Consider the following 12366-nt stretch of genomic DNA (forward strand, 5'->3'; position numbering starts at 1 on the left):
TCGTTTGAACTCCCGCTCCTGGAGGGCCACGTCTGAACCAACCAGTGACCCTGATCAGGTGTGTCTCATTAGGGTAAACTCAGGACAGGACAGTGACCCTGCAGGAACTGGATACCCATGGCGGTCTTCTTATGAGGGCGCTTGTTTCTCGTGTTGCTGGGATTCAGCTTTGGATGTGTTGGCCTGATTCTGACATCTTTTTACATGTCAGTTTGGATGGATTATTATGTCAATAAACTGAAAAGGTCGCAGACATGTACGCGCTGACGTCAGAAAGGTTGGGAACCAGAGCTTTAAATGAAAACGTCCCCATCCGATAAATGGTTGAAGACATACACGTGCTCCGATAGAGTGTGGCAGAGAGAAGACAATTACAAAGTCGACATTATTTACTATGATATACTGTTTCTGTTCAAGCTGTTGTCTATCATTATGTCGTTATTGGGGACACGTGAACGAGTTCCGCTGAATTATGGGTTACGCATCGAAGCGATCTGTGTGGCGCTGTTGTAATGATGTGCGCTAGATGGCAGCACTCTCTTCCCGCGCCCTCAGCTCCACGCGGAACTGCGCACGAGAGAGAACACAAGCGTCCCATAATCCATTGCAGCCCGTGAGAATTGCCAGTCATCTTCAGCGTACGTTTTGGTCGGCGTGAATTCGGGTGGTCCATCAACTTCTTATTTACATGCGTGATTTTGGCGTTAGGAGATCGAGCTCTAGCATCTGAGCGGCAACATGAAAGAAGTGACGGCAAAGAGACGCGAGAAACCCCGCGCGGAGAAAGAGAAGAGCGGCGCGGAGCCGCAGGATGTGGAGATGAACGAGGACGAGCAGCGAGCGCCCAGAGAACAAGACCAGCTCACGCTAGACGGTCTGAACATCGCACCTCACACCCGTCGCTTTACACTTTACACATCAGTAACGACACGAGCAGAAATAACGAGCGGATGCGGTGATGGCGGCTGACGGGCCGGTCGGACCACACCGTCGTGATGTTGACAGTGACCGGCGCTGTGTCATCTGCCGCCGCACGCGACTGTGTCTTTTCTGATGAGACACACGATGAACTGACCAGATTCGGTGTTAAACGGCTCTTTCATTTAATAACGATACAAAAAATCACCAGTGTAGCAAACTGCAGGACCGTTATTACACGTTTCGAAAACAAAGCCTGGCATCGGACCGCAGCTCAGCGTTTTTCTGACGAATGCGATTAAAATGACGTTCACTTACACGACATACGAGCTCCAGACGCGTTATAGACAGATGATGCTAATGCGTCGCGAGGTTGATATCAGGTGTCCGTGACTCGAGCAGCTGTGTCACGCTGTTCACCGGTTACTAACCTGCTAGTTGAGGTCTGCTGACAGTGGATTTTGCAGATACTGATAACTGTTTTGGAAAGTCGGCTGATAATTTTTCAAATAAATAATATAGACGCAAGCTTTGAAGTGATTTTAATTAAAATATTTTGTAGTTTTAGAAAAATCGTAGCTATGTTTTAACACACAGCGATGGTTTTTATTTTTCACTTATTTTTCACATGGCATTGACTGTTGTATTATACATACACGTACCCTCTTATGAGCTTAGCATGTGATAAAACTGACATGAGTCTTTTTTTTTTTTTTTTTTTTTTTGTTTTAATACATTTCAGCATTTCTTTCAGGTTAGCCACGCTGATATAGAGCGATGCATGTGTGATATTGCTCGTGTGTGTGTCTTGACTTTAGTCTGAATGTTTACAAGTGAATTACAGTTTTTGAGATTAATCAGCACTTGTATTTGCTTTTTTAGAACTGTCAGGTTAAAACAGTGCTGATAATTGCTGATGGATGATTTGTTGTGTTTTATTTCCTCTGTGGCATCACTGGAAGCCTTTGGCTGTAAATCAGTGGCTTGGCCGGTCACAACAGCGAATCTTCACTGTATGAATGAAATATGACTCTGATTAAAGCTACAGAAGTGATTCAGTCAAGAGCTTCTGTCTTTCTGTCTGCTGTTACGTGCAGTTATGTTTTATGTAGCGTAATTTTACAAAACTGTGGTCACACCATTGTTTTTGCTTAATTTCGAACGTATACAATCTAATTTGCATCAAAAACTGCTCGTGCTGCATGTAACATGTTTGTTTGGATTGTGATTAAAACGCAGTGGTTCTGCAACTGTTTCATACGTTCTGAATCATAAGAAGGCGCAGTCAGTGAAACCGCGAGAATCCTTAAAATAAAACATGATACAGGTTTTTGGTTGAACCGCCTAGCACAGCGTTGTGAATTTGATGAACTTGGAGCCGTGTGGAAAGCTCTGTGGATGACATTAAATGTGTTTGACCGACGCAGATATCAAGGAGCACGTGAAGCAGATCGAGAAAGCCGTGCAGGGGAAGGAGCCGCGTTTCGTTCTGCGCGCCCTGCGAGCGTTGCCCTCCACCAGCCGCCGCCTCAATCCCAATGTCTTGCACAAGGCCGTGTCTGGATTCTTCACGTCCAACGCTGCCAGCAAAGAGTTCCTGCTCAGCTTCCTGGAGGAGGTACCCAAAACATCTTTCTGTTCCTCAGCATATACATTTATAGTTGCGCTGTACGCTCTTTTCACACCAGCATTTTTTTGTTTTTGTTTTTTAAATAAGATGCTAGCCACTTTCAGCATTTTTGATTATTTTCACAAAAGGTTTAATGGCACCCAAAATATTTTGTTGTATGAATATCTGAACACGCAACATGTAAAAACAAAGAACAGAGCCAGAGTTTTATTTTAGCTTGATGCAGTGTTTTTTCTTTTAATCAACTGTTGAATGCTGGTAAGTTTAATTAGGAAAGCAACATTTCGAACAAAAAGCTGAGAACATGGTGTTCTTGTCTGGATCAGATTCAATGGAAAAGATCACTTCTATCAGCACGTACAAAGCTTGCACGGTCCTGTAGCACTTCCTGGATCGTCATTTCATTCGATAATGTTTGATCTTAAATATGCATCTGCTTACATACATGAACGTTTGTTTACTTCTTCACTGTTTTGATCCAGATGTTCAATAGTCTTTCAGAAGATCTGTTAAAGCGCCTCATACCGTACACCAGTGAAAACACGGAAAGCCAGAAACTTCTGTCAACGCTGTTACTATTAAAGCGAGCACAGGCCGCTATCCGGTTCTCTAGACTGCGGCTAAACGGTTGCATTTTGCAGCCCTAAAATGAAGAACAATCGGCTGTGTTCATTACATTTTTTTTTTTTTTTTTTTGCTTCAGCCAGCGGAGAATGAAGGCGACGTGCAGTTCAGGCCTCGCACCGGAAAAGCTGCCGCGACGCCGCTCATCCCGGAGGTGGAGGCCTATCTTCAGCTGCTGATGGTGGTCTACCTCACCAACAACAAACGCTACACTGAGGTGAGCACAGGCCTGCAACTGTAAAACTCAAGCTGTAATTCATCTGTTGAATATGTGAATGGAAATTCAAAGGTGTCCCTTTATCTTTCATTATTCTTAACTATGCATGTGTACATAAAACAGGAATAGGAAGGATTACTGAACAGATGGTCGATGCGCTCTATGTTCTGGTGGCAAAATTTGTGTCACGCACACTGTACAGACCCCGCGTAAAAACCGAATTATACTTTAGGCTTTAAATTGTATTGTCGTCCAGCACATTAAGGCACAGTCTGGTCACAGTCTCTTCAGCTATATACAGATAATAACATTTGGTGCTTTTTTTGTTTTTTTATCTGATTAATCAAAGAAATGCTTGCTGATGAATTGATTATCCAGATAATCATGTTGCAGCCCACAAATGCACTGTTTTCATCCATAAAACCTCTGTCCTGCACAGGCCCAGAAAGTCTCTGATGATCTGCTACAGAAGATTGGCTCTCAGAACCGTCGTGCTTTGGACTTAGTGGCCGCCAAGTGTTATTACTACCATTCCCGCGTCTACGAGTTCCTAAACCAGCTGGACGTGGTCCGCAGGTAAGCCTTTTCCCCACGTGACGTTTCACGGTATGACCAGGTTCAGCGAAGCAGATTTTGGTGGTGCTGTAGGCGAGCTCGCTTCCGTTCGGTAATTAAATTAAAACATGGAGAAATGCAAGTTTTTGGACCTCTGGCTGGAGGACTCAAGATTTAAAGACTGGCTTAGGCCAGTAGTTGCGAGGCTTATTGCCACGTTTGCAAGAAGACGATTAATGTAACCTGAGTGGGGGTGAATGGCGTCAAATCGCATATGGAATCAAATAGCCACCAAGCTAGGATGCACGGACGTAGCGAGCAGCTTCCCATATCAATGTTCTGCGCTACGGCTGCATCAACGAACTCAACCTCCACTGCTTTGTCCTCAACATCGACTGCTCTCCCGATGCAAACCACTGCCAGCAGTAGTCCTAGCAGCATCGTCAACAGGTGCGTAGCAGACGCTATGCCCCATCACCACCGCTACATTGCGAGCTGAGGTGCTGTGGTGTTTAGACCTAGCAACTAGAGCTGTAATCGGGCCTTAAAAGTTAGGCCCGACAAGCATATTTTGATTGACAGCTTTTTAAATGCCCGAGCCCGTTTACCGCCCGACATTATTCAAATGTGCGCAAGCACACAGCTCTTTTGCCTTTTGTCAAGAATGAGTCATTTATACATGTTTTAATATAATTTATTAATGACTAACGTAGGCTGTAGGCCACTTGGAAGTTGGACCAAAGAAATAAAATAAGTCCAATGTAACATCGTAACATCTCAGCACTCTAAATAGGCGTACACTTAGCCAACGCGCCAATAAAAAAAGACTCTTTCTTATATTAAATTAAGATAAGTTCTAAATTAAGATGGGGTTTTGGCAATAACGAAATTAAGATAAAGGCTCCGCGGGATTTGCTTCGCTACTTCTCTCCATAATCTGGCCTCAACGCGACGGTGAATAGCATCTGAAATGTAATAAGAGAATAATGCCAACATTAGCCTATATACTCTCTCTACATTATGCATTTAAGACTCAATTAATATTTTGTTATAATTGAAAAACCTTTACTCATCAAGATTAGGCTATATATTTTTGTGGAGGAAAATGATTGAATCCACTGTAGTTTCAGCGCGGTCCTGCGCTCACTGATGGTGGCCCATTGTGACATCTTGATTAATCCCTCTGGTTTACTTAAATGTATCAGCTTAATTTATTTTAATAACACCTGTGCTTACTGCACAGCCACCTCATTTTTAGATTGCTCACACATCAGACTTACTGACTAATGATCTATGAAGAAGATGTCTCCTTCCTCTTCTGTCTTTGGGCAGTTTTTGAGTCCAGTGTTGATGTTAAGTTATAATGACCTTGTTACATTGTGATGCAGTATGTTATTCCATTTGGAAAGATATTTCATTTACGCCACTACAGTTGCAGCTCTAAGTCGCGCTGGTATTACAATTTTTTTTGGAGGTATTAAAAAAGGTACTAAAAGGTATTAAATTCAACTTAAGAAGTTCTGTATATACCCTGTCCTCTTTCACGACACCAGTTTCCTGCACACGCGCTTGAGGACGGCCACGTTACGCCATGATGCTGACGGCCAGGCCACGCTGCTCAACCTGCTGCTGCGGAACTATTTGCAGTACAATTTATACGACCAGGCTGAGAAACTGGTGTCCAAATCCGTGTTCCCCGAGCTGGCCAATAACAATGAGTGGGCTCGCTATCTGTACTACACAGGTGAGTGAAGAGCACCGGCTGTTTTCTCCTCTGTTATATAGTGGAAGGGATGAGAGGGAAAGGCCGAGTTGCCAAATCAGTCGGTGTAGTACTTAATGTTACTGAACTGTTTGTCATAAGTCAGTGCTTCAGATGAACTGACATGTGGTTTGTGTTGTAGTGAAGCTTGAGTGATTGTCTGTATGTAGTACACATTCAGAACAGAGAGTTTTGTGCTTTATCAAAAGTAATTGTTACTCTGAATTCAGTACAAATTTGGCTCAATCAGCAGAGTTTTATGTTAATTACAAAAAAGTATCCATTTATCCCTCACTTTCTTGAACAATTATAGTGGGTTATAGTGAGGCACATGCTGCCATTATTAAATTGTGCTGTGAGATCCAGCGAGAAAATGCTTGAATTCAACAGGAGAGTCAAATAATATATATATATTATTTGACTGAAAATTGTCCATCATTGACGGAATTTTTTTTTTATCGGTGATGGAAATATCTGAAGGCCGTCCGTCATTTTGACAGATTACACTGAGGGTGATGTATTGTAAAATTGTAGCTGTAATTCCCACCCCTGTCCAGGTGGTGGCGAGTGCGCTCCAATGTAGCAGCAGAGCGCTGGATCCAGAACAAAAACGGAACTGTCACCAGTGTTTTCCTGTGTGTTTGAATATGCATGAGCGAATACATAGAAGCTACAATGATCTGTCACGCCACATTAAAGAGCACCAAAACAGTATTTATTGCTTGAATTTCCTAATGAAATGGATAGAATTTGAAATCTGAGACTTTGTTTTATATCAAAAGTAACACAAATGTTTTATTTGAACTTAAATATGAAAATTATAATGACGGGTAATGGGTCATGACATAACTTTTACGACCCGGTCCGTCAAAATGAAGGACAACGTTAATGCCTCTTGATCAGCTGCGTCAGCATGACACTATTCTGTTTTTGAAACGGCTTCTATTTCGGTGACGTCGCTCTCATTCTGAATGTGTTTTGTATAATATTCAAACGGTTTCATTTGAGCGGAGTGATCCCGCCCACACGCTCGTCTGATTGGCTGTGAATTGTGATTGATTTTGTGTTGTACCGTATCTGTGTCACGTGGTGTGGACAGACACACTGCAGGAGTAATGGAATATAATAAGTAACTGTTGTTATGACGCTATGGATTCTTTTTTTTTTTTTTTTTTTTTTTTTTTTTTTTTGCCCATTTGTGTTTAGACTACATGTGCTAATGCTACAGTTTTCTGAATAATTGTACATTTAACACTAACAATCTGTATCTCAACCTATACTCAGTGCTTTGCTATCAAATGTGCATTTCCGTGCGACAGAATATGTAATATTACTTGTAAAATGCACATTTTCAGGACGGATCAAGGCCATCCAGCTGGAGTATTCAGAAGCGAGGAGGACTCTCACGAACGCCCTGCGTAAAGCGCCTCAGCACACGGCCGTGGGCTTCAAACAGACTGTGAGTGTGGCTCTGTCTCTGCCCTCGTTGTCTTGTTCGTGCTGTGAGTGTTGACTGTGTGTGTGTTTCCGTCAGGTCCATAAGCTGCTGATCGTGGTGGAGCTGCTGCTGGGTGAGATTCCAGACCGTCTGCAGTTCCGTCAGCCGTCTCTCAAGAGGTCTCTCATGCCCTACTTCCTGCTGACCCAGGGTAACTCTTCTGATCAGCTGTCCTGTCACTCACCGTCAACAAGCAAACACACACAAAAATGTGTCGTCGTCTGTGTTGCAAAAATGCGTTTCAGTGATCCTGCTGGAGGTGTAACAGCACGTCGTGATTCAGTAGTGTGAGGATTTGTATCGTAGATACGAAAAATGGATTGCGATAAAACGTATTGGAAAATCAAATTCTGCTGTGAAGCAGTTCAGCTGAATACAGTGCGCTCATTGTGAACGGGCTGTGTTGGAGCTGATTTGTACATGTCAAAGGAAAGGTAAAAGTTTTCCATTAGGGATGCAACGATGCCACGTTTTCAGAACCGATCCAATACCAAAAATTGAGTGTCAGCCGATACAATCGGTTTTTATTTATTTAGTGTAGAATTTCTGTGTGTGGAACTGATGATGACTCTTTTGTCTGTTAAACACAATCTACTAAATACAGACAACTTCATTATAAAGAGAAATTTTAAAAATATGGAATTATAGTGCATGACAAAATAGTATGATTTGGGTTAGTGGATAATTCAGCAGCAAACATTCCTTAAGAAAAATCACGAGTGCACAGTAATTTTATAAAATCTAAACAGTGAGGGGAAAAAAAAAAAATTCAGTTGTTCAGTGGGGACCAAATAGAAGTGAATCAGTGTAAGACTGAATCCGGAATGGAGGATGACAGACAGCCGCAGTGGAGTCTAACGACTTCTTGAATATCCATCCGTTCCTCTCATTAAACTATGGAGCGGCTTCAGTACCCTTACAATGTAGAGAACGAAAACTTGATTGTGCTTTATAATGTTTTTGTGTCTTTTGTGAAGCTCAACAATAACGCAGAATAGAATACGCACTATTCCAGACTTGAATCGGTCTCGTCTGACTGATACCCGATCCAGTAGAAAACGACAGTATCGCTGCCTATTTTACGTTTGTTTTAATGGTAATTACATTAGAACATTTTGAACTTCCCGTTAATGTTGTTTCTACTGAATTCAGTATAGTGTATCATTGCAGATCACGAGAGCAGTATAACGTTACGCTCTTAACTCCTTCCTAAGAACAGTGTTTCATAATAACAGTGTGCTGTTTCTGCCCTGTCTAGCGGTGAGAACTGGAAATCTTGCCAAATTTAACCAGGCATTGGATCAGTTTGGTGAGAAGTTTCAGACAGACGGCACCTACACGCTGATCATCCGTCTGCGACACAACGTCATCAAAACCGGTGAGTCGTGCAGCTCAGAGTATCTTCTATACCTTTCTAATGGCATTTTACTAACAAGAAGTTAATTGAATCTTTCTGCAGTAGTGCAGACTCGGCTCAGACGCTCACTTGTTCATCTGTAGAATTCTAATGTGTAGAAGTGATGCGTTTGTGCGAGTGAGAGTAAAGATGCGGCACATTACGTCCCCCCTCACTGACTTCCATTCATGTGCATGTGAAAGCCCGGAAACACAAGCTCATGCGAAGAAGTTTTCCGTTTTGCTGCATTCTACAGCTCAAGTTTGGTATTTTTGTCTCGTAAAAACGTATGACCGATAGAAGCTCAAGTTTGTCCTCCTAGCTAAATTAAAAGAAGACTTACAGCTGCGAGTTTGCAGCGTTTCAAAAACACAGAATAAGTTGCATCTTTCTACCTTTTGGATAAATGATGGTTAGTCTTATGTTAAATTTGATAATCAGTCGTTTTAATCTTTGTGCAGCCCTGAGTCTCATATTTAGCATGTCTGAGAAATGGCCCAATAATCAGTGATTTAAGACTCTTTCAAGGAACAGAAGCAGCAGTAATTCTGGATTGTGCCATTTGAGGTGGAACAGATGATGATTTCATTGATGCTGATGAAGATTGCAAAATGTTCTTTGAAACAGCACAATGGAAGACCATTTTTTCACAAACAGTTTTATTATTGAGCGAGTGCATATAGTCGTCTTCAAATTTGTACTGTAGGATAACGACTTATTCGAACTTATTCGAAACATAAATATTAAATAGTATTTGTCTTGCTGATCAGTCTGTTGTAATACCGTCACTGTCTTGGTTTGCCCTCGTAAAATCACGAATCTGATGAAGGGAGTCTGTTGAGTCTCAATCCAGTCACACTGAACATTTCAGAATATTTTAGTTTATCTCTATGAAAGGTAGGTGTGAACTTAGCAGATGTTACTTAGTAAATCTACATCAGTGTTATCAGGCCAAATTAAGCATTGTTATTAGTTTCTGCTCTTGTGTTTTTCTTTCTTTTTTCCCCCTCTCCCCATCATCACTGGTCCTGCGGAATCACGTGCTGGCGCCACCATACATAGAAATCGGTCTCATGTCAGTCTGGATCCCTCATGTCAAGAGGAATTTTAGTAGTAATAAAGAACAAATTAAATGGAGATCAAAACTGAATCATAAATGTGATTGGGAATCAGTTTAGGCTGTGAATGGCTTAATTTCACTCACCTGCTTTTCAGTGCATATGAACGCATTTGACCGCAGGCTTTATATCCATAGCTGTGTTTCCACCGTTAGGGCAGAAGCGATCTTGCGAGTGTATGTGGGAGGCCGCAGCATCTCCTCTGGGCAAAGCGAATGCTGTGGTCTAAAGCAGGCCAACTGGTGCTTAAGGTGTGGGAATGAGCAAAGGAATATTTCTGCGATGAGCCGCTGAGAGGAGAAAACCAATCCATGGCCTGTTTTGTGGTTCAGATACAGTACGGTTCGGAAGATCTGTGGTGATTTCCTGTGGGGATTCGGTGTCCGTAGGATGTCGACGGCCGTACTGGTCGTTCCTCTCGCCGTTCAGCCGCTTCCGTCGCTCTGTTCCGGTTAACGTTAGTGTGCAGCCAGCAGTCCGTCTGCACAGCTGTGAAGATGAACGTTTACGCGCGTCTCGTCACGCTTCCTTCTACGGCAAACTGCTGACATGGGAATGTGTTTGAGGCTAGCTGAGATCATTAGCAGGTTTGGCTGTACGAATGTTGCATTTATGCGGCCGGATGCTTGACGCCGCGGATGTTTGTGATGTGTTTCCCGTGCAGGGGTGAGGATGATCAGCCTGTCGTACTCGCGCATCTCTCTGGCTGACATCGCGCAGAAGCTGCAGTTGGACAGTCCTGAAGATGCAGAGTTCATCGTGGCCAAGGTCAGACTCGTCTGTCTGAGCAATCACACATTCATCTGATGATATTCGGCCAGTAACTGAGGTGATGCACGTGACTTTGTCTGTCTGTACAGGCGATCCGTGACGGCGTGATCGAGGCCAGTATAAACCACGAGAAAGGTTACGTTCAGTCTAAAGAGACCATGGACATTTACAGCACTCGAGAGCCTCAGCTCGCCTTCCACCAGCGCATCTCCTTCTGTCTGGATATCCACAACATGTCTGTCAAGGTAGGAGAAGTGGCATCAGAATAACAAATAATTACATTGATTAACTGCAGTTTGTTCATGTTACTCGAGACTGGACTCCTTTAAGTAGTAAACATAGTTCATTTTAAAATCTCTCTCTCTCTCTCTCTCTCTCTATATAATAATGATATATAATATATTTTATTTTTCCCTGTTGGATTATGAGAAATAAATGCATATCAGATTAAATGAGTGAGAGTGAATGGATGTTGGGAATGAATTTAAAAACCTCTACAATGTGACACATCTGATGCAGTGCACTATATAGGGCGTAGGGAGCGATTTAAGCGCTGTGAACTGAATTCAGCTGTTTCTGTGCAGGCGATGAGATTTCCACCAAAGGCGTACAACAAGGATCTCGAGTCTGCTGAGGTAAGACCGACACGTACCGTCTGACGCGGGACAGACGTCTGCCGAAAGACGGGAAGTTGAACGACTGTCTCTGTGTGTTTGCAGGAGAGAAGAGAGCGAGAGCAGCAGGATCTGGAGTTTGCTAAAGAGATGGCGGAAGATGATGATGATAGTTTCCCATGAGTCTCCCATCTTTTTTTTTTTTTTCTTTCTCCTTGTATGTTTTTCTTGAATGTTTGTTTCGGTCTGTATTCTTTGGAAATTGCCATCTGTTCTTCACAGGTGCTTCATCTTTGCTCTTATTATAATCCATAAACATGCTGTGTGATCTAACATTATAAACATCAGAAGGTCACCACTTTTGTTGTTTTTGCTTTTTTTCACCAATGCATGCATCAGTTTTATACACTCATAGAAATGTGGTTTGCTGCAAAAAAACTCAAATAAATATAATAGTGTCTTCTAAGTGTTGAATTGAAAAGCATTGTCTTGCTTTACCAAATGAGCAAAATTCAAAATGTAAAGTGAGAATAATTTGGAAATGAGTGGAATTGATTGGCTGAATATAAACCTGCAGGTTGTTAACCACTGATGTCACATGAACCATTTTAATGATTTTTTTGACCCTTGCTGTCTATTTAGTATCTGTTATTTGGTTTAAAAAAAAAAAGAAACCGTAATATTATGAGATATCACAGTTTTCTTGATTGCTGTGATGCGCAGCTGAATTTTCAGCATCATTACTCCAGTCTTCAGTGTCACATGATCTTTCAGAAATCATTCTAATATACTGATTTGCTGCTCAACAAACATTTACACTATTATTATTATCACTGTTGGAAACAGTACACTATCATACACTACCAGTCAAAAGTTTGCAATAAGTAACTTTTCTGAAAAAATAATAATAAAAAAAAAAGAATGCTTTTATACAAGCAACACACACACACATACACGGGGTGGATCCCAGGTGGAGTGTTGCAGCAAGGCTTGTTAAACTTTGAGGTCCCGAGGATTCTCTGGTCTTCTGCACATGAACAACAATCAGATGAATGGACCAAGACTGACGCGAGTCCCTTTCACATCCTCCTGAGTTTGCTTGACTGATGAAAAGAGTGTAATTTTGAAGGGAAGATGTCTCTTTGTTTGAAAGCGGACTCATGTGCGTGATCAGGGTGGGCTGACAGTTGGTGTCCCTTTATTCTCTGATTGAGTGTCAAGAGTCCCGCTGGCGATATAAAGATGTGGTATAGACCATCGTTT

General features: G+C 42.2%; 1 protein-coding gene across 1 annotated transcript; it reads left to right on the forward strand.

Moving 5' to 3' along the window:
• The first annotated feature begins 66 nt into the window (after positions 1 to 66).
• Positions 67 to 11569, forward strand: psmd3 (proteasome 26S subunit, non-ATPase 3). Its single transcript, XM_051104244.1, has 12 exons — positions 67 to 874; positions 2346 to 2536; positions 3252 to 3389; positions 3829 to 3965; positions 5498 to 5688; positions 7062 to 7165; positions 7241 to 7355; positions 8463 to 8582; positions 10383 to 10486; positions 10579 to 10734; positions 11074 to 11124; positions 11209 to 11569. Exons 1-12 carry the CDS (start codon positions 739 to 741, stop codon positions 11284 to 11286), a joined length of 1521 nt encoding a protein of 506 aa, XP_050960201.1. The 5' UTR covers positions 67 to 738; the 3' UTR covers positions 11287 to 11569.
• Positions 11570 to 12366: the final 797 nt, after the last annotated feature.

This window comes from Labeo rohita, unplaced genomic scaffold (genome assembly GCF_022985175.1).
Source record: "Labeo rohita strain BAU-BD-2019 unplaced genomic scaffold, IGBB_LRoh.1.0 scaffold_66, whole genome shotgun sequence".
Lineage (NCBI taxonomy): Eukaryota > Metazoa > Chordata > Actinopteri > Cypriniformes > Cyprinidae > Labeo > Labeo rohita.

What these genes read in the sequence shown, in the direction of transcription:
- psmd3 (XM_051104244.1), top strand. Translation starts at nt 739, where the DNA reads ATGAAAGAAGTGACGGCAAAGAGACGCGAGAAACCCCGCGCGGAGAAA. An exon ending in TCCACAACATGTCTGTCAAG is followed by an intron (nt 10,735 to 11,073) that starts GTAGGAGAAGTG and finishes GTTTCTGTGCAG; the next exon opens with GCGATGAGATTTCCACCAAA. An exon ending in AGGATCTCGAGTCTGCTGAG is followed by an intron (nt 11,125 to 11,208) that starts GTAAGACCGACA and finishes GTGTGTTTGCAG; the next exon opens with GAGAGAAGAGAGCGAGAGCA.